Below are 15,033 nucleotides of genomic sequence, written 5' to 3' on the forward strand. Positions count from 1 at the left end.
ATTAAGTCTCTAATTTTTTTCTCATTGAATAACCTGTCACACCTAAATGCGTCACATTGCTGATTTGTTTCAGGTTGACTTTGATCAGTCAGTATGAATGTGTTTTTTAAAAGATGAGATCTTTCTCAGTTTTCTTTTAGGTAGTTCTCCATGAGATTTTTAGTTCGGTACAGTAGATGTATGTTTCATTGATGCGATTACCCCAGCAGCACAGCAGGTATTTGAAGGCTTGACTGAACTGGCCCTATTTCTGGGAAAGCGCATGTTGTGAAAATTGACACTAGATAACATATTCAACTCATGGTCTCAAAGGAGTCAAACCGAGCTAGAGACAACAGCAAGAGCTTAGTAATAAATAGTTGATAAATAGCACTTTATGCTTTCTGACGCTAGTGATGAGAAACTATTTGCATGTGTGTGCATTTGCCTCATTTTTCAAATCCTTTCAATATTTAATCTGTCAGTTTGCCTTGACTTTCCCCATTTAGATTTGTTTCCACTTGAAAGAAAATTGAATTAGGACCATTTCTTGCAGTGCTGTTCTAAGCAAACAATCTCCATCATGACTGTTTCAGATCTTGTTTTCCTGTCTTTCCTGACACTAAAAGGTGAACAGGCTGCTTCTGTTTAAGGAGAATCTTAAATGTGCAAATTAAAGAAAATAGTTGGGACTCACCTATAAATAATTGAAGAGATTCTTGAAAGAGATTTTAAAAGTAGTCTTAGTTGTGGAATGTTCTTTAATGTTGGCCCGTTTTTGCGGTTGAGTTTGGCAGATTTTTCTTATCCTGGAAGATGCATCATTTGTAAGTGTTACATGTGAACATATCTTATGAATATGTTCCACTTTTTTGTCGTTTTTTAAATGGTTGTTAATACCACACATATACTGTTTATACAGTAGATTCATTTTCTGTGTCTGTGGTTTGGAAGCTCTCGAGTGGGGTTTCTTTTAAAGCCTTTAAGTGTCTCCTTTTTGGAAGCAGTCTGACACGTAGTCATATGCATCCATAGATGTTCTTCCAAATTATATATTCACAAAATGAGTTTCGTGGATTACTTAAAGGACAAGTTCGGTATTTTACACTTAAAGCCCTGTTTACAGATCTTATCTGATGAAATATAACGGTTAAGATTAAAATTTGGACACATGCTGCTGTCGCGAGAATTTTAGTTTTATTTAGCGTTTGTGGACCTATTTTGCCGAACGCGTCACACCCAGATTCTTCCGTTGAGAGCTTGAATAATAGACACCAGTTGGTGGCGATAATGCACCTTTGCCAATTGCAGGCAAACCGCTGGCATTTCATTGAATACACAGAAGAAGCAGAAGAAGAAGCGGCGGAGGAATATCGTACCTCACACAGCACATTCAATACAAGTCAATGGAGGTGGACAAACACTACGATAAAACCTGTTGGAATGCATCTTTTTCAGCGATTTTTTTTGGGATCATATCAGTGAACACCCCTGACCACTCGGTGAGTTTCACGTCTTTGTAAACGAAAGTTTAATGTGTTTTAGGAAGGAATCTGTCAGTGTACATAGACAACCATTGTGGGGGTGGGGGGGAAGCTAAATAAACCTAAAATTCTCGGGACAGGAGCATGTGTCCAAAGTTTAATCTTAACCGTTCTATTTCATCAGATACGATCTGTAAACAGGGCTTTAAATGTAAAATACCGAACTTGTCCTTTAAATGTAAATGAAAGGCTGAAAAGGCATTTTTCTCAGTTGACAGCAGTATGTGGTACTGAAAAAAGAAAAAGGGTAAAAGAATGTTTGATTGTTACATAATTATGTTATATATGTTAATAAATATATACTTAAGTGCAAACTGAATGTAATGTTTTCAAACACTTGCTCAAATTTGCATAATAAGTTTAAAGTAGTATAAAATCCAATTGACCCTTCTCCGAGAGTTTGATTGACAGTCGATCTGACCAATCATATATATATCCGATATTATGTGCCCTCGTTTCCATTGGCCGTTGTCAGTGTCCTCTTTGCCCTGCGATGCATTTTTCTCTGTGTGAGAAGTTTACATGTGCACCAATAATGCGATTCATTTTCCAATATCCAGAGTACACTGTAAAAAATAATCCAGTGGCTTAGTAAATTTCACAAAAATAAAGAGCTAAATTAACTTAATAAAATCTTTTGAAATCATTTAAGTGATTTTTTGAGTGGATCAGGTTAAAAAAAATAATTAAAAATCCAACAGGTAATTTCTCTAAAATGTACATATATTATTTAAGTTTATTTAATGAAAATAAATAAGTATTTAACAAACTAATTATATTTGTAATATACTCGTAATATTTCTGGTGAATTCTAATAGAAATATTTGATAATTATTTACTTGTACTGATCTGTTTTAGAAACTAAAATTATTAAGTATTTCCTACCAATTTTCCTAAATAAAGTTCCATCTTAATAAACGACAGTTTAAATAAATTGAGTAAATTTCGCGCCTTAAGTGATCACATGTGCAACTCCGCAGAAAACAAAGGCAATCTGCTTTCCTCAGCAACGACTAGCCACACTCCTCGCAACTCTGCTCTGGTAGCGAACGTAAGTCGGTTAACTTTATTAAAAAGTTAATAGTTATTAAGCATTTCCTAACAATTGTCTTTTACGTCATCTTGAAAAGTTTAACAAGTTTCGCGGCTTAATCGAAGCCACCTGAAGGACGGCTTTCCTCAGCAACGACAAGGCCCGCACTCCTCGCATATCCAGGTATGTAATTTAGCCAGCTATGTTTGTAATACTTAATTCAGAAGTTAGTTATTTAGGATTTCCTAACAATTGTTTTTGTATTTTGCATCATCTTAAAAAGTTGAACAAGTTTCGCCGCTTATTAAGCAAGAGGCACCTTTCACTGAAGGACTGCTTTCCTCAGCAACGACGTGGACAGCATTCCTCGAATATCCTGTAAGTAGTCAGCTTATAACTATGTATATTTGCAATACTTTATTCAAAAGTTGATTAAACGTTGACCGTGTGTACGTGTACACAACAGTGTAGTTTTCTAAGTGTGTGTGTGCTCGCGTCGAGAGTTTGTGTGCGCGCGCGCGTCTCGTATGAATGTGTGCGCCGCACGTCTCGTGTGTAGAGTTTGCGTGTATGTGCGTGAGCGACTTTAGGTGTGTCGTTGTGTATTTCATATTTATTTGTTTTAGCATTCAGCAGTGTATACATACAAGTGTTTCATATATGTGTGCGTGAATGAAGTTTGATTTAAGCCTTAGACGGCACCTCATACATTTTAATACAATTTTCATTCAGATTCATTGTTAAACTGTGTCTGCTGGCGCACCCCTATCCAAAAAGCACAACCAGTTTGATGAATAATGTTACCCTGAGTGAGAAGTGTTACCAGAATTTGTTTTAATTAAGTTTTGTGTTTAATGTATTTTTGTTGATGTTGAAATGGATTTTAAAACATATGGTATCAAAAAAAGTATCGTTAGGAACCGGTATCGAAACTGAGGTATCGAAATTGGCACCGGATCGAAAGATTTTGAACAATACCCAGCCCTAGATATGGACAACATAAGGTAGTCTTACAACTTGCATCTGCACAAAAAACCTTAACGTTCGTTAACTTGACCGTGCTTGTCGGATGTGGAACTCTTGTTGTGGATGCGCTCCTCCTTTAACAGCACTCTAAAAAAACTAAAGAGAATTTACAATGTTCTATTACAATCATATTCTCCTCATAATGCTATGCATATGACAGAATGGCGCTGCACTTTACTTTATTTCGCTTTTCTGAAAGGCATGCAGTCTAACCCCTAACTGCGGAACAATTGTCAATAGGTTTCCATTAAAGTCAATGTGTGTATTTTCACTGACTGCAGAATTGAGATTTTACCTGTCATATGGTTCGACAGGATGTTTGCTTCTTCAGGTGCTATTTGTTTTATTTGTCACTTTCTTGTAACATTCAGGTTTGAATGTTAGCTCTAACCAGTTATCTTTACAATTTGCCTGTAGGATTCAGATGATCTACCCGTCTTTGTACAAGCAGAGTTGGCAGAGGAGGTCATAAAAATCGACATCCTTCGGGACAATGGGGCAGTCAGCGATGTAGGAGTTGTGATTGAGGGCATCACTGTTGCAGAATTTTGCAATCTATTGAATATTAAGTTGGATGAAAATGTTTCATAAGGTTTAGTCATTTCTCTTATACTTTACATATTTGAATTTTACATGCAATCTAATTGAATATTAAATTGGATGAAATTTTTCATAAGGTTTAGTCATTTCTCTTATGGCTACTTTACATTTTTGAATTTTGCAATCTATTGAATATTAAGATGGATGAAATGTTTGGTTGATTTTTAGACTGTCTAATGTTTAATTGACAAATAAATGTTCAATTAAAAATGTGTTGCTTGCTTTATTTGGTTTTATTATATTCATTGTAAAGAACTAAGTAAAGGGTAAATAGTGTAAACAAGTGAATGCAACATTTTGATAATTTATAGTCCAATATTAAGTTAGACTCACTTTTACATTTAGTAAATATAGCACATTTGTTTGGTTAAATTTCATCTAATATTTCAATTATATCTACTCAATTTTTTTTAGTTTATTTGACATAGAAATACAGTTGTGGTGTTTTATAATTTTGATTATATCTAATTAATTTTATTTCTCATATAAAGTAATTCAGTTATTCAGAGTTACTAAATTTTTTAACTGACATTTACTCAATTTATACAGTATATTTCAAAGATTTCACAGCTTTAAAATTTACTCAATTTTTTTGAGTGTAAAAATGTTTCACCAATAAAATTAAGTAAATAATAGTTAAACTTTTTACAGTGTAAGGAATTTATCGGAGTAAGATGTTTACTTGGCACAAGCAAACTTCTTTACTTCCTGTTGCATACAATTTTTTATTATTCTGATTGTTCGCTATGATATGTGGTTATATTTATCGCCATTTTTCACATACCCCACAGCACAAATGATGAACACACGTACAGTAGGCATGTTACTGGTCGCTGTTTTAATCTACTTACATCAAATGCAAATTACATATCTATGGACGTATTGGAAGGTTATTTTGTGCCGTGACGAACATCACAATGTCGCTATAACTGATTTAGCCTTCGCGTCATCTCTGCACAAAGATATGGAGCAGAGACTGCACAGGGAGTTGTGTTGAAAGTTTAGCGATTCTGGGTGGAGCAAAAACTTGAGCATAATGTCACGGAGTTCATTCATGAAGTTAAACAACACATGGCGTCTGAGGACCAAGCACGGTCAGAGCGTTAATAATGCAGATTAGGTGTTTATACACCTGTTTATTGATATTAAAACAGGCGTATGCCCCATAGTTTATTTGAGATTGTTTACTACAATTATGAGCTTAATCGCATTTAATTAAAAAAGTTTAATCAGATTATTGTTTACATTTGGTAAAGTTTAATCGCAATATTGTAAAAATCTCATTATAATTACACCATGAGGGTGCATGTAAACTTTCTCATTGATGTGTGGCAGGAGAGCACCATGGCTTGTACATTTTCAACTTGTCGGACATAGCAACAGTAATTAAGAGAGTGGGTCTTTGAGATGGGTCAATTAGCTGAATTTTAGTGTGTCTCAGTAGCACTAAGTACATCTTTATATGTAATTTCAGGATTACTTTTGTCTTTGAAATTGTATTAGTGTACTGGTGAAATGTACTGACAAGCATAAAAATACTTAAATGCCATTTCAATTGAAACTTCTGACATGTTTTTAAATATATTTGTTATTACATATTCGTACTGATATATTGACTTTAAATCTCATTTTGAATAATATTTCAGTCAAAATTATAATTAAGTACTTTACAAGGTACTCGGTATTTGGCTTTTACTTTCATTAATATTCTATTATGTGCAAAGTATATATATATATATATATATATATATATATATATATAAAATATATTTTAAATGTACTATTACATTTTGAAGTACACTAAAGTGTGCATTCAATAATACAATCAAGAACACTTCTTTTTCACAACAAATAATTGTATACAATATTGGTTAAAAGAAATCAACAGAAATTGATCAGAAATAATCAGATTTGCCCCCCCTTTAGATATTTGGCTTAAACTAGTGGTTCTCCAACTTTTTTGGTCACGCCCCCATTTCAACCTTTGAAGGCAAGTCAACCGTCTGAAGAAGAACGATTGAGAGAAATTGGCATTCGGTGCCGCTTTATAAAGGCAGAGCATCAACCACTATCTGCGCACTTGAACGCTGTGACAACGGCTGTTTTCTTTTTCTGCTGATCGCCCCACACTTTGAGAACCACTGGCTTAAACAATGATGTTTTTATTATCACGAATAACAAAACTAAACCAAGCCATTTTGTTTATAACGAGAGTGATGTAGATTTGTTGTTGCTTTGTAGATGTGTTAATCTAGAGACTGAGCGCACCATATCTGAGAGTGACTCATGGATGTAGTGTATCTGCAGGGTGTCCAGCTGTTGAAGTGGAGAGGGAGCAGCGCTGATCTAAAATTCTCTCTGAATCCAGCCTCTCCTTCTAGCTGTGTTTCTGTGCTACCTGCCATTCTGCCTCAATTATGCCTCTGCATGCTGGAGGGAGGAGATGCCCTGCTGTCTCTCTGAGAGTCTGAACCTCCTAGGGCCTCTCAGATCACACTCAAACTTGCTGTCAAACACACACAAACATAGGTGCAAACATTCTCTCATATGACTTATACATCAGCGCACAGACTTTCAGCCATTCTGTGCTCATTAATGCCACTGAAGCCACCTTCTGGATGGTGGAGAAACATTGGGAAAGTGGGAGGATGAGAGCAGTGCTTATCAACTGGTCTTTCCTCAGGATGCAAATTTTACATTTAAAATCACACGATAACCCGGTTCAGTTCAATTTAGTTTGATATCATTTTATTTAATTCAAATAAGTTTTATCGATTCAGTTTAAGTTGAATCCAGTTCCATTTGATTCATTTAGATTTTATTTCAAGTTGATTCAACTTAAAACTTGATTCAAATTTAACTTGATAAACTTCATTTTATGTGGCTCAGTTCAGTTTGTCAATTGAACTCAATTAAATTTGAATCAAATTAGTTCAATTCTAATTTGATTCAAATAAGTCTGTTTTGATTTCATTTGAGTTTACCTCAGTTAAGTTTAATAAATGTTCATTGATTAAAATTAATTCAATGAAGTAAATGTAATTCAGTTTAGTTTAGGTCCGTTCAGTTTGAATTACTTTACACTTTTCACAATACAAATGTATTCAAAGCAGCTTTACAAAGAATAGTGAACAATACAAATGAACCACACTGGCTTGGAAAAACCATTAACAGATGTTTTTTTCAAATTTTCCCTAATTTGACATTGTTCTACCGTTTGACAGATTTTGATTGGATGCACGACCTGCAATGTCACAAAAAAAGACATTTATTTTGCTATACTTAATGCGCAATTATTTACATGGTTGTTTAAAAGATTTGTTTTCCATCCTGCATTGATTTTTTCCTGCTTTTTGCAGCAGAACATTTTTGGATCGCGACCCACAAGTTGAGAACTACTGGCATAGAGGACGTGTAAACAGCACTGGCAAAGCCTAATAATTCTGGCTCATTGAAATCTGTGCTTTATTTGATGTGTTTGTCTGGGCGCATGTGTTTGTGTGCGTGAGTAGAAGAGAGACAGGGAGAGCTGTGAGAATGAATGAGCAGTTTTTCATCTCAGAAGATTAGAATGCCTATTTTGACACACTTCAGTGTTTGTAGATGGCTGATTTTGACAAGCACAGTAGCTTAGTCACTCCTTCAGAATATAGACAAATAGATGCAAAGCCATGTTGATGTTGTTACATCTGGTGTCCCTTCACCCGTGAAAGAAATGCAAAATAACCTTGAAAGGCCAAAAAAACAGGTAATGTAAAATTAATTGTTTAATTATGAGGCATTCACTGGGAATCAGCAACAAAGCTGGTGGACAGAAAGCTGAAGGTTCTGGTACACTGATTGCTATTTTATATTTGAATGTTAACAATTATAGTGCAAGCCTAGTGGCTTGTGCGTATGCTTCACACATGTTGAGCCTATATGGAGATACAAGTTTGAATCTACACTGCAATGTGTCCTGATCACTTTTTCCCAAAAAATAAATAAACCTGTTTCTCTTTTCTCTGCTTTTTATGTTATTAAAATAAAACAAAAATAAATACACAAACTACCTTTTTTTTTTAAAGAAATTAATACTTTTTAGATTGATCAGACATTTGTAATGTTCCACAATATTTCTTTTTCAAATGCTGTTCTTTTGAACTTTCTATTCAACAAATGACATTTCAAAATATATGGAAATATATTCTAATAATATTTCACAATATTACTGTTTTTTTTTTTTGTTATCAACCTTGGTGCGCATAAGAAACTTCTTTCATAAACTTACCGACCCCAAACTTTTGAATAGCAGTGTAATTGTAGTAATATTACACCTTAGCTGGTATCTCATTTATACAGATATAGTGAAACAGGAAAACACACACACACATATATTTAAAATGCTGCATAATGAAGCAGCAGATGATGAACTTTGCTACACAGGCAAGAAATATGCAGGCCCACACTAAATCTGTTAACAGATTTCCTCAGGATTTAGTGCTTCCATCACACATTCCATTCTGCAGATTGTCCACCAAAATCAGTGTAGAGAATAGAAAAAGCGCGTTGATTCTTTTTGGGCCTGCTAATACGCAATCATTAGAACAGCAATGTTTATTTGCTACTAAGTGGATGTTTTTTAATCCAATTTGTTGTACTCTAATTGTACAGATTGGTCCATTAGATAAGTAATCTCAGCAATTTTGTCACCCTACTTGTGATTGAACCTGTAACCTTTCCTTTAAAAGCCCTGATCCTTAACCATTAGGCAAGCTCCACTCAGAGCCGTTATTGAGAGTGAACAGAATGACATACTGCAGCTCAGTGATTTGCGCAGCGGCACAGAGTAAGCAAAGTGCGATTGTGACCTATTAAAATGAGTTTGTCTGATAAAGTGACTGTGCTTGCTTTCGGGCAATGGCATTGTTCCAGAATGTGTGTGTGGGCCTTTAGAAGGAAATCTTTTTTTCTTCTTCTTTCTTTTCTTTTTGGAGTTTGTCTAGTAATGTTTAGTACATTTTAAATCCATAGCACAGATTTCCCTCCCCCAAAATCGACAGAATATCCAAAATAAGTTAGCATATTCCGTCGTGACCTGCTCGTATGGTACGTGAATGAAAATGTGTGTTGTGTCACCTGGCACCAGGTGTATGGAGGTGTCACCGAAATCCATTTCCTCAAGTCAGATAGGTGTGTGCACACGTGTTCGTTCCATTCAGAACCAGCCGGTGTTTTTTCCGATTGAGTGGCAGTGATGCACGGTTCTGTGTAATATGGCTTCGAAGTAATGGAGCGTAATGTGTGAGCGCGTGTATCCATGTCTGGAATAAATGGCCTAATGAAAAATGGAGAGCTCTGCTGAAATGTAATGACGCAGACTGGCTTGAGTGGGCCTGTCTTTCAGCGGTTTCACACCAGCCTGCTCTTTCTTTCACACAGATGTGCACAACAAAGAATAGCACAAAAGCAAAACTGAAAATATATGGAACCATGTCCAGTTGTCCTGTGAGAAACTTTTCTTTGGCCTTGTGGACACATCTAAAAGCCTTATATAAGTTATCTTACGTGTGCTGCCTTTGTGAGATTAAAATATCTAAGCTTTAACTTCACTCATTGGTGTTGCTTTGCCTGAGAACATAAGACATAAAGTGACTGTTTTAAAAGTAAATAAGAGTTGATTTAGCAACTCAAATGGGGTTCATGTGGATATTTTTCCTTTGCTGTGAATGTGTCTGACAGTAAAAGTATTCTCAATATAATGTATTGGAAAAAAATGTGGTGAAATTAAATTAAAGTGGAGAAATAGTTGTTGACTAGCATGAAATGAAACTCTCCGCTTGTGCCCTTGCATGTTGTCTCATTTCTATAAAAATATCTTTGTTTTTTGTAATATTTTATGATGGTGAGTTTCATTGGGTGCAGTCAACAGCACATATTTGACAGGGATGTTTTTCTTAGTATAGGACACAGTGGTTTAACAATGATGTGTAAACCTTGGGTTCATATAAATTTAGATTTTTCTGTGCTGTGGGTTTTGACAGAATCACACTTTTGATCTGTTTATAGTTATTAGTGGTGCTTGCATTATTATTATTATTGCTCATATTTGAGGTTAGACGTTAACTTAAGTGTGTAATTTGTCCCACACGGTTTGAGCTACAGACATAAACAATATCTCAAACTGTGTGGTTTGTATAGGAGAGATGTGAGACTTATTAGCTGGAAATATGTATGATAAACTGGGCAATAAATTCTCAATAAACTAACACTGAAGGAGGGACTAGAAAAGGCATACATGTATAGGTACTACTTTGACATCTACTGTAGTATGACATCAGAATCCAAACTTAAAGCTACACTGTGTAATTTTTTAAGTTGATTCTTAGCAAAAACCACTTTGTTCTTTCAAAATGATATGTGCTCATTAATGTATAATTACTTCTACTAACTAATCAAGTATTCTCTTAAGCGTAGAATCTGCCATTTATAATACATACGGGTGAGCTGCTCAAATGGCGGAAGCCATGTTGCGCCTCCATCTTGAAAATACATTAGCCAAAGAGGGACATACCTGGAAATTCAAGCTTCGCCTTTTGCGTTTTTACACTCAGTGGCACCGCGATGAATGCGAGGGGGAGATTACTCGCGACTGCCGCCAGATTTGAAATAATACGGCCACTGTAACAGTTAAAGGAGAACTCCGGCGCAAAGTGAACCTTTGGTCTAATTACACATTGTTACCTAGTCAACCGTTATCTGAGATTTGTAGCATAATGAGGGTCCCTACCTTCAAACCGAAGCATTGAGAACTTTGACAGTGTCCAGACAGTTTAATAACAAGATATTTTATACATAGTCAACTTCGCGTAGCCATCTTTGAAAAACAGACTCTATCAGTCGATCTAGGAACGCCGATCCAAATGCGCTGAACTGTGTAGAATCTCATATGGTCCAACAAAAAGCAGCACAACTGTTTTCAATATTGATAATAATATGAGTATCAAATCAGCATATTAGAATGATTTCTAAAAGGTAATTTGACACTGAAGACTGGAGTTATTGCTGCTGAAAATGTAGCTTTTTGATCCCAGGAATTACTTCGGCTACATTTTAAATATGTCTAAACATAAAACAGTTATTTTAAATATTAATAACATTTCACAATATTACTGTTTTTACTTTATCTTCGTACCACCAAAAAATCGTACCACCCCCACACATTTAAACAGTAGTAAAAGTAAAAATATATATTTTTTGTTTACAACTGTTTTATTTTTTTAAATGGCTATTTGGAATTAGAATTCATTCCAATTCAAATGAATGAGTAACTGGCAACAGTGATTTATTTCCCTATTCTATGATGCGTTGCTGATTGTATCTATTACAGTAAGTGACACCTAGCAACCACCCAGAATACCCTAGCAACCATTAAGCAAAACCCAGAACATCTAATGAGCCACTTGACAACTCTTTTGCATTGTGGTGCTGAGTTTTGCACTCTTAGAAAATGTGAAATTCTAGAATTGTGGCATTCTGTGAAGTTCAACAGTAATCATGACACTCCCTTTCTCTCTCTGTAGTGAATGCTGTATTATCAGTGATGGAGGGCTCTCAGCTGCTCTACTCCATACAGCCACACCCAGCTCTCACTCCCATCATGCACCTGCTCCCACCAAACACTCTAGTATCTGGACATGACCGCATCCCAGGCGTTGTGTTCTCCACGGACACAGGCACAGGTAGGATTACCCACATTACTCTCAGTTTATCCTTAGAATGAGAATACAGAGAAAAGGCTTTAATGTGCTTGATGTTCACTACAGTTATAAAACAATCAAATGGCATTTGATGACTGCTCATCTGTAATGAGAGAATGTGTTGCCATGGAGACAGCAGAAGGAACTCTAGAAGCCTCATGAAAGAGCGCTCTCCGTTTCTCAGGACATTCCCCAGATTAGCTTCAGAATCGCTTCATGGCAAACCAGGTCATAAATGAGACCCTGAAGCTGAAGCATTTGAGTCTTTTCACAAGTTTTCCGACTCACAGCACTGTGCTCATGACTCTTTTTGGACTTTTGTTCTAAGCTGCTTTCAGGGGTGGGTAAAGACAGACTTTATGAACGGTAGTAATGAGCCATGGTGGGTTTCACAGAGGAGAAGGGATTAGAAGTTGAGCAAAATGTCGCGCTAATCCTCTAGCACTCCAAATATCTCACAGGGAGCGTGACCCACGACCGCAGTTTAGATCCGCAGAGGGACGCAGGAAATTAGAGAATTATTCCACAGTGATATTTCTATCTCCATCTCTCTCTCTCACCCTCATTATAAACCGATGAGCAGATGTAGGAATGGGATTCCTCTGGAGCAGGTTTCTCTTTGAACTGCATCTGAAATGTTTGAGTGCTATATTCTGCATCCTCCTGGGCCTCCACACAGACTGAAAGAAGAGAAAGAAGAGATGTTTTCCCCCTGACTGTTAATACGGTTAATAAGACATGATTCGAAGCAGTTCATTCCAAGATCCAAAAGCAATATATTCCATCTGATAATGATTCTTATAAACTTTTCTTGAGTGGGTGTTATAAAAGGCAAATTTTACGAGCCGCCTCTTGATTTTATTGCTTTAATTGTATCCAAGTGAAAAAACACCTTCAATTTCCCATTAGTCTTAGCACATCATTGATCATAACACTGCTCTGTGACACACCCACCAGTTTTGTGTAGGTTAACAGACATCATTGTTTCCCACATGATTAATCGGAAGAAAATTTTGTACATTTAAATTCATAAGTCTGGTGCACTTTGAGAACTTCAACCCATATTCAATGTGCAAATTTAACAAAGAATATAGTATGTCCCAAAGCTTGTGCACTCTTTTGCTACACACTCAAAAGTATCTACTTTTTCTTAACAAAAAGAGTACATACATAGTATAAGTAGGTGAACTGAGCCGCAGCAAGAGCCTTATCGCTCTTTCGATTTTAGTTTGTTTGACAGCAATGGAGCAAAACACGACATTAAAGACCTTTTATGTTATTATAAAAAGTTTAAATGTATTTTCTGGCCGCCAAAGTCTAGTTAATGAATGGGAAGCACTGAAATCTATTTGTGGTGGTCAATGCTGATATTGTGGTGGGACGCCACAGATAAATCAATGTATGGGAAAGGTTCTGTTGTTCTGTAGAGAAGAGGCTTTCCCGGGGGAGGTTCAGATGAATTAAATATGTTGAGCAGTGTTAAAATGATTATTTAGTATTTCATTTAATATTTAATTTAATATTCATATTTATTGCCATCAATAATTAATTTGAAACAATTATTACCTATTGACAGCCATAATAAAAATGTCTAATATGTAATTGGTTTGTAAAAGTAGAGTCAGTGTGAAAGTATTTCATTTAGGCTATTATTTACCTATTTTATCAATAGGTAATACTTAGCCATTGCCTATTGACAACCAAAGTAAAAATCCATCTTAATAATTTTACAGCCATAAATGTCTAAAATGTAGTAACAGTCAGTGTGAAATTCTGTACTTCATCTACTACTTTCCACTTTGAAACTACTTGAATTACTTGAAAAAACATTTTTTTTCATTTGTTTGTTTAATTATTCTACATGACATTTTACCACCTAATATTCATTAAAGGACTACATGGTGTATATTTACTTTTTCAAATGAATTTGTCACACTTCAGGACTATTTAATTGGGCTTCAGAAAATATAAAAGGAGAATAAAAGTAGTAAGCCACTTTCAATTAAAAAGTTTTAACCTTGAATGTACACATTTATTATCTACCTAATTAAAGATGTATAGTTCAAGCTGTGAAAAATAACAATAGAATGATTGAGAATGCAAAAGTGTGAAGTTATGAAATACATTGTATTTATGGAAAGGTTAGCGTTACTTAAAATCTTAGGTGGTATTTTTAAGTAAATTAATTTAGGTAAGGTTAAACTAATAGAAGGAACTCAAGTAGTAGAGAAATGCAGTACCCATAACTTTAAAATCAATAGAAAAACAATAGCAAACATGAGATGTTTAAGAGGCACATTTGAATTTCCTCCATTCTCCTATCAGACCTGTAGCACATCTCTCTTCAGCTGCAGGGGTGGAGTGTTTGTGTGCTGTAATGTCCTGACCATGCTGCACTTGTTTGGCTGTCAGGCCTCAGTGCTGCTGTAAAGATAAGCCTGGTTTGGTGTGTGTGTTTGTGTGGTTGAGTGTAGAGTGATTGTGCAGTGTGTTTGAGGTAACAGACTGTGTGTACAGTAAATGTCTGAGTGTGTCGGAGCTCTCCGGGCTTGGCTTTGATAGTGGCAGACTGAGTGAGTGTGTTAAAGCTAAACAGTGATAGACTGTGTTTGTGTATGGCTGAGTGATCCGTGAAAGTGAAACTCTCCTGGTTGTGACTCATTCAAACCAGCGGTCCTGCTGTCTGCTGCCACAGCAACCTGTGTATTATTGCACGCACACACGCACGCACACACACACACACACCATATGATACATTTTATTTATTAAAAAGACCCAAATATATGTGGTTGTTCACTAAATATCTTGTTATTGGTCCAAGCTCTGCTTCAGCTTGGTGAGAAATTATGAAAGATAAGCAAAAGTGTATAAATGAATAAATATCCAGCAAATTCTCATGTTCAACTCACTGACTCTAAAGAGAGTCGTTTGAAAATGTTAAAACCCCAATTTCGGTCTGAAATTCGGTCTGTTTCTCACGCATAGACGTTGTATGGCTTCAGAAGACAGATTCTGAATTTTTATTTACTTTTATTATATTTATAATCTTACAAATGTTTTTTTTTTTTTTTTTTTTCAAATAAATGTTGTTCTCTTGAATGTTTTATTCATC

General features: G+C 35.6%; 1 protein-coding gene and 1 long non-coding RNA gene across 5 annotated transcripts in view; both read left to right on the forward strand.

Moving 5' to 3' along the window:
- Positions 1-15,033, forward strand: part of nphp4 (nephronophthisis 4) — a 151,896-nt gene that overhangs the window by 28,878 nt on the left and 107,985 nt on the right. For all 4 annotated transcript variants that reach the window (XR_013800428.1, XR_013800429.1, XM_079637271.1 and 1 more), the window contains exon 5: positions 11,745-11,903. Coding sequence is in view for 2 of the 4 variants with exons in the window: in XM_079637271.1 (XP_079493397.1) it covers positions 11,745-11,903 (159 nt within the window). In the remaining 2 variants the exon portion in view is untranslated. The remainder of the gene's footprint in view (positions 1-11,744; positions 11,904-15,033) is intronic.
- On the forward strand, positions 2,334-4,209 carry LOC307011518. The gene is made up of 4 exons (XR_013800430.1): positions 2,334-2,574; positions 2,654-2,739; positions 2,840-2,934; positions 4,000-4,209. It is a non-coding gene; the product is annotated as an uncharacterized lncRNA (long non-coding RNA).

The sequence above is a fragment of the Phoxinus phoxinus genome (assembly GCF_949152265.1).
Source record: "Phoxinus phoxinus genome assembly, chromosome: 15".
NCBI lineage: Eukaryota > Metazoa > Chordata > Actinopteri > Cypriniformes > Leuciscidae > Phoxinus > Phoxinus phoxinus.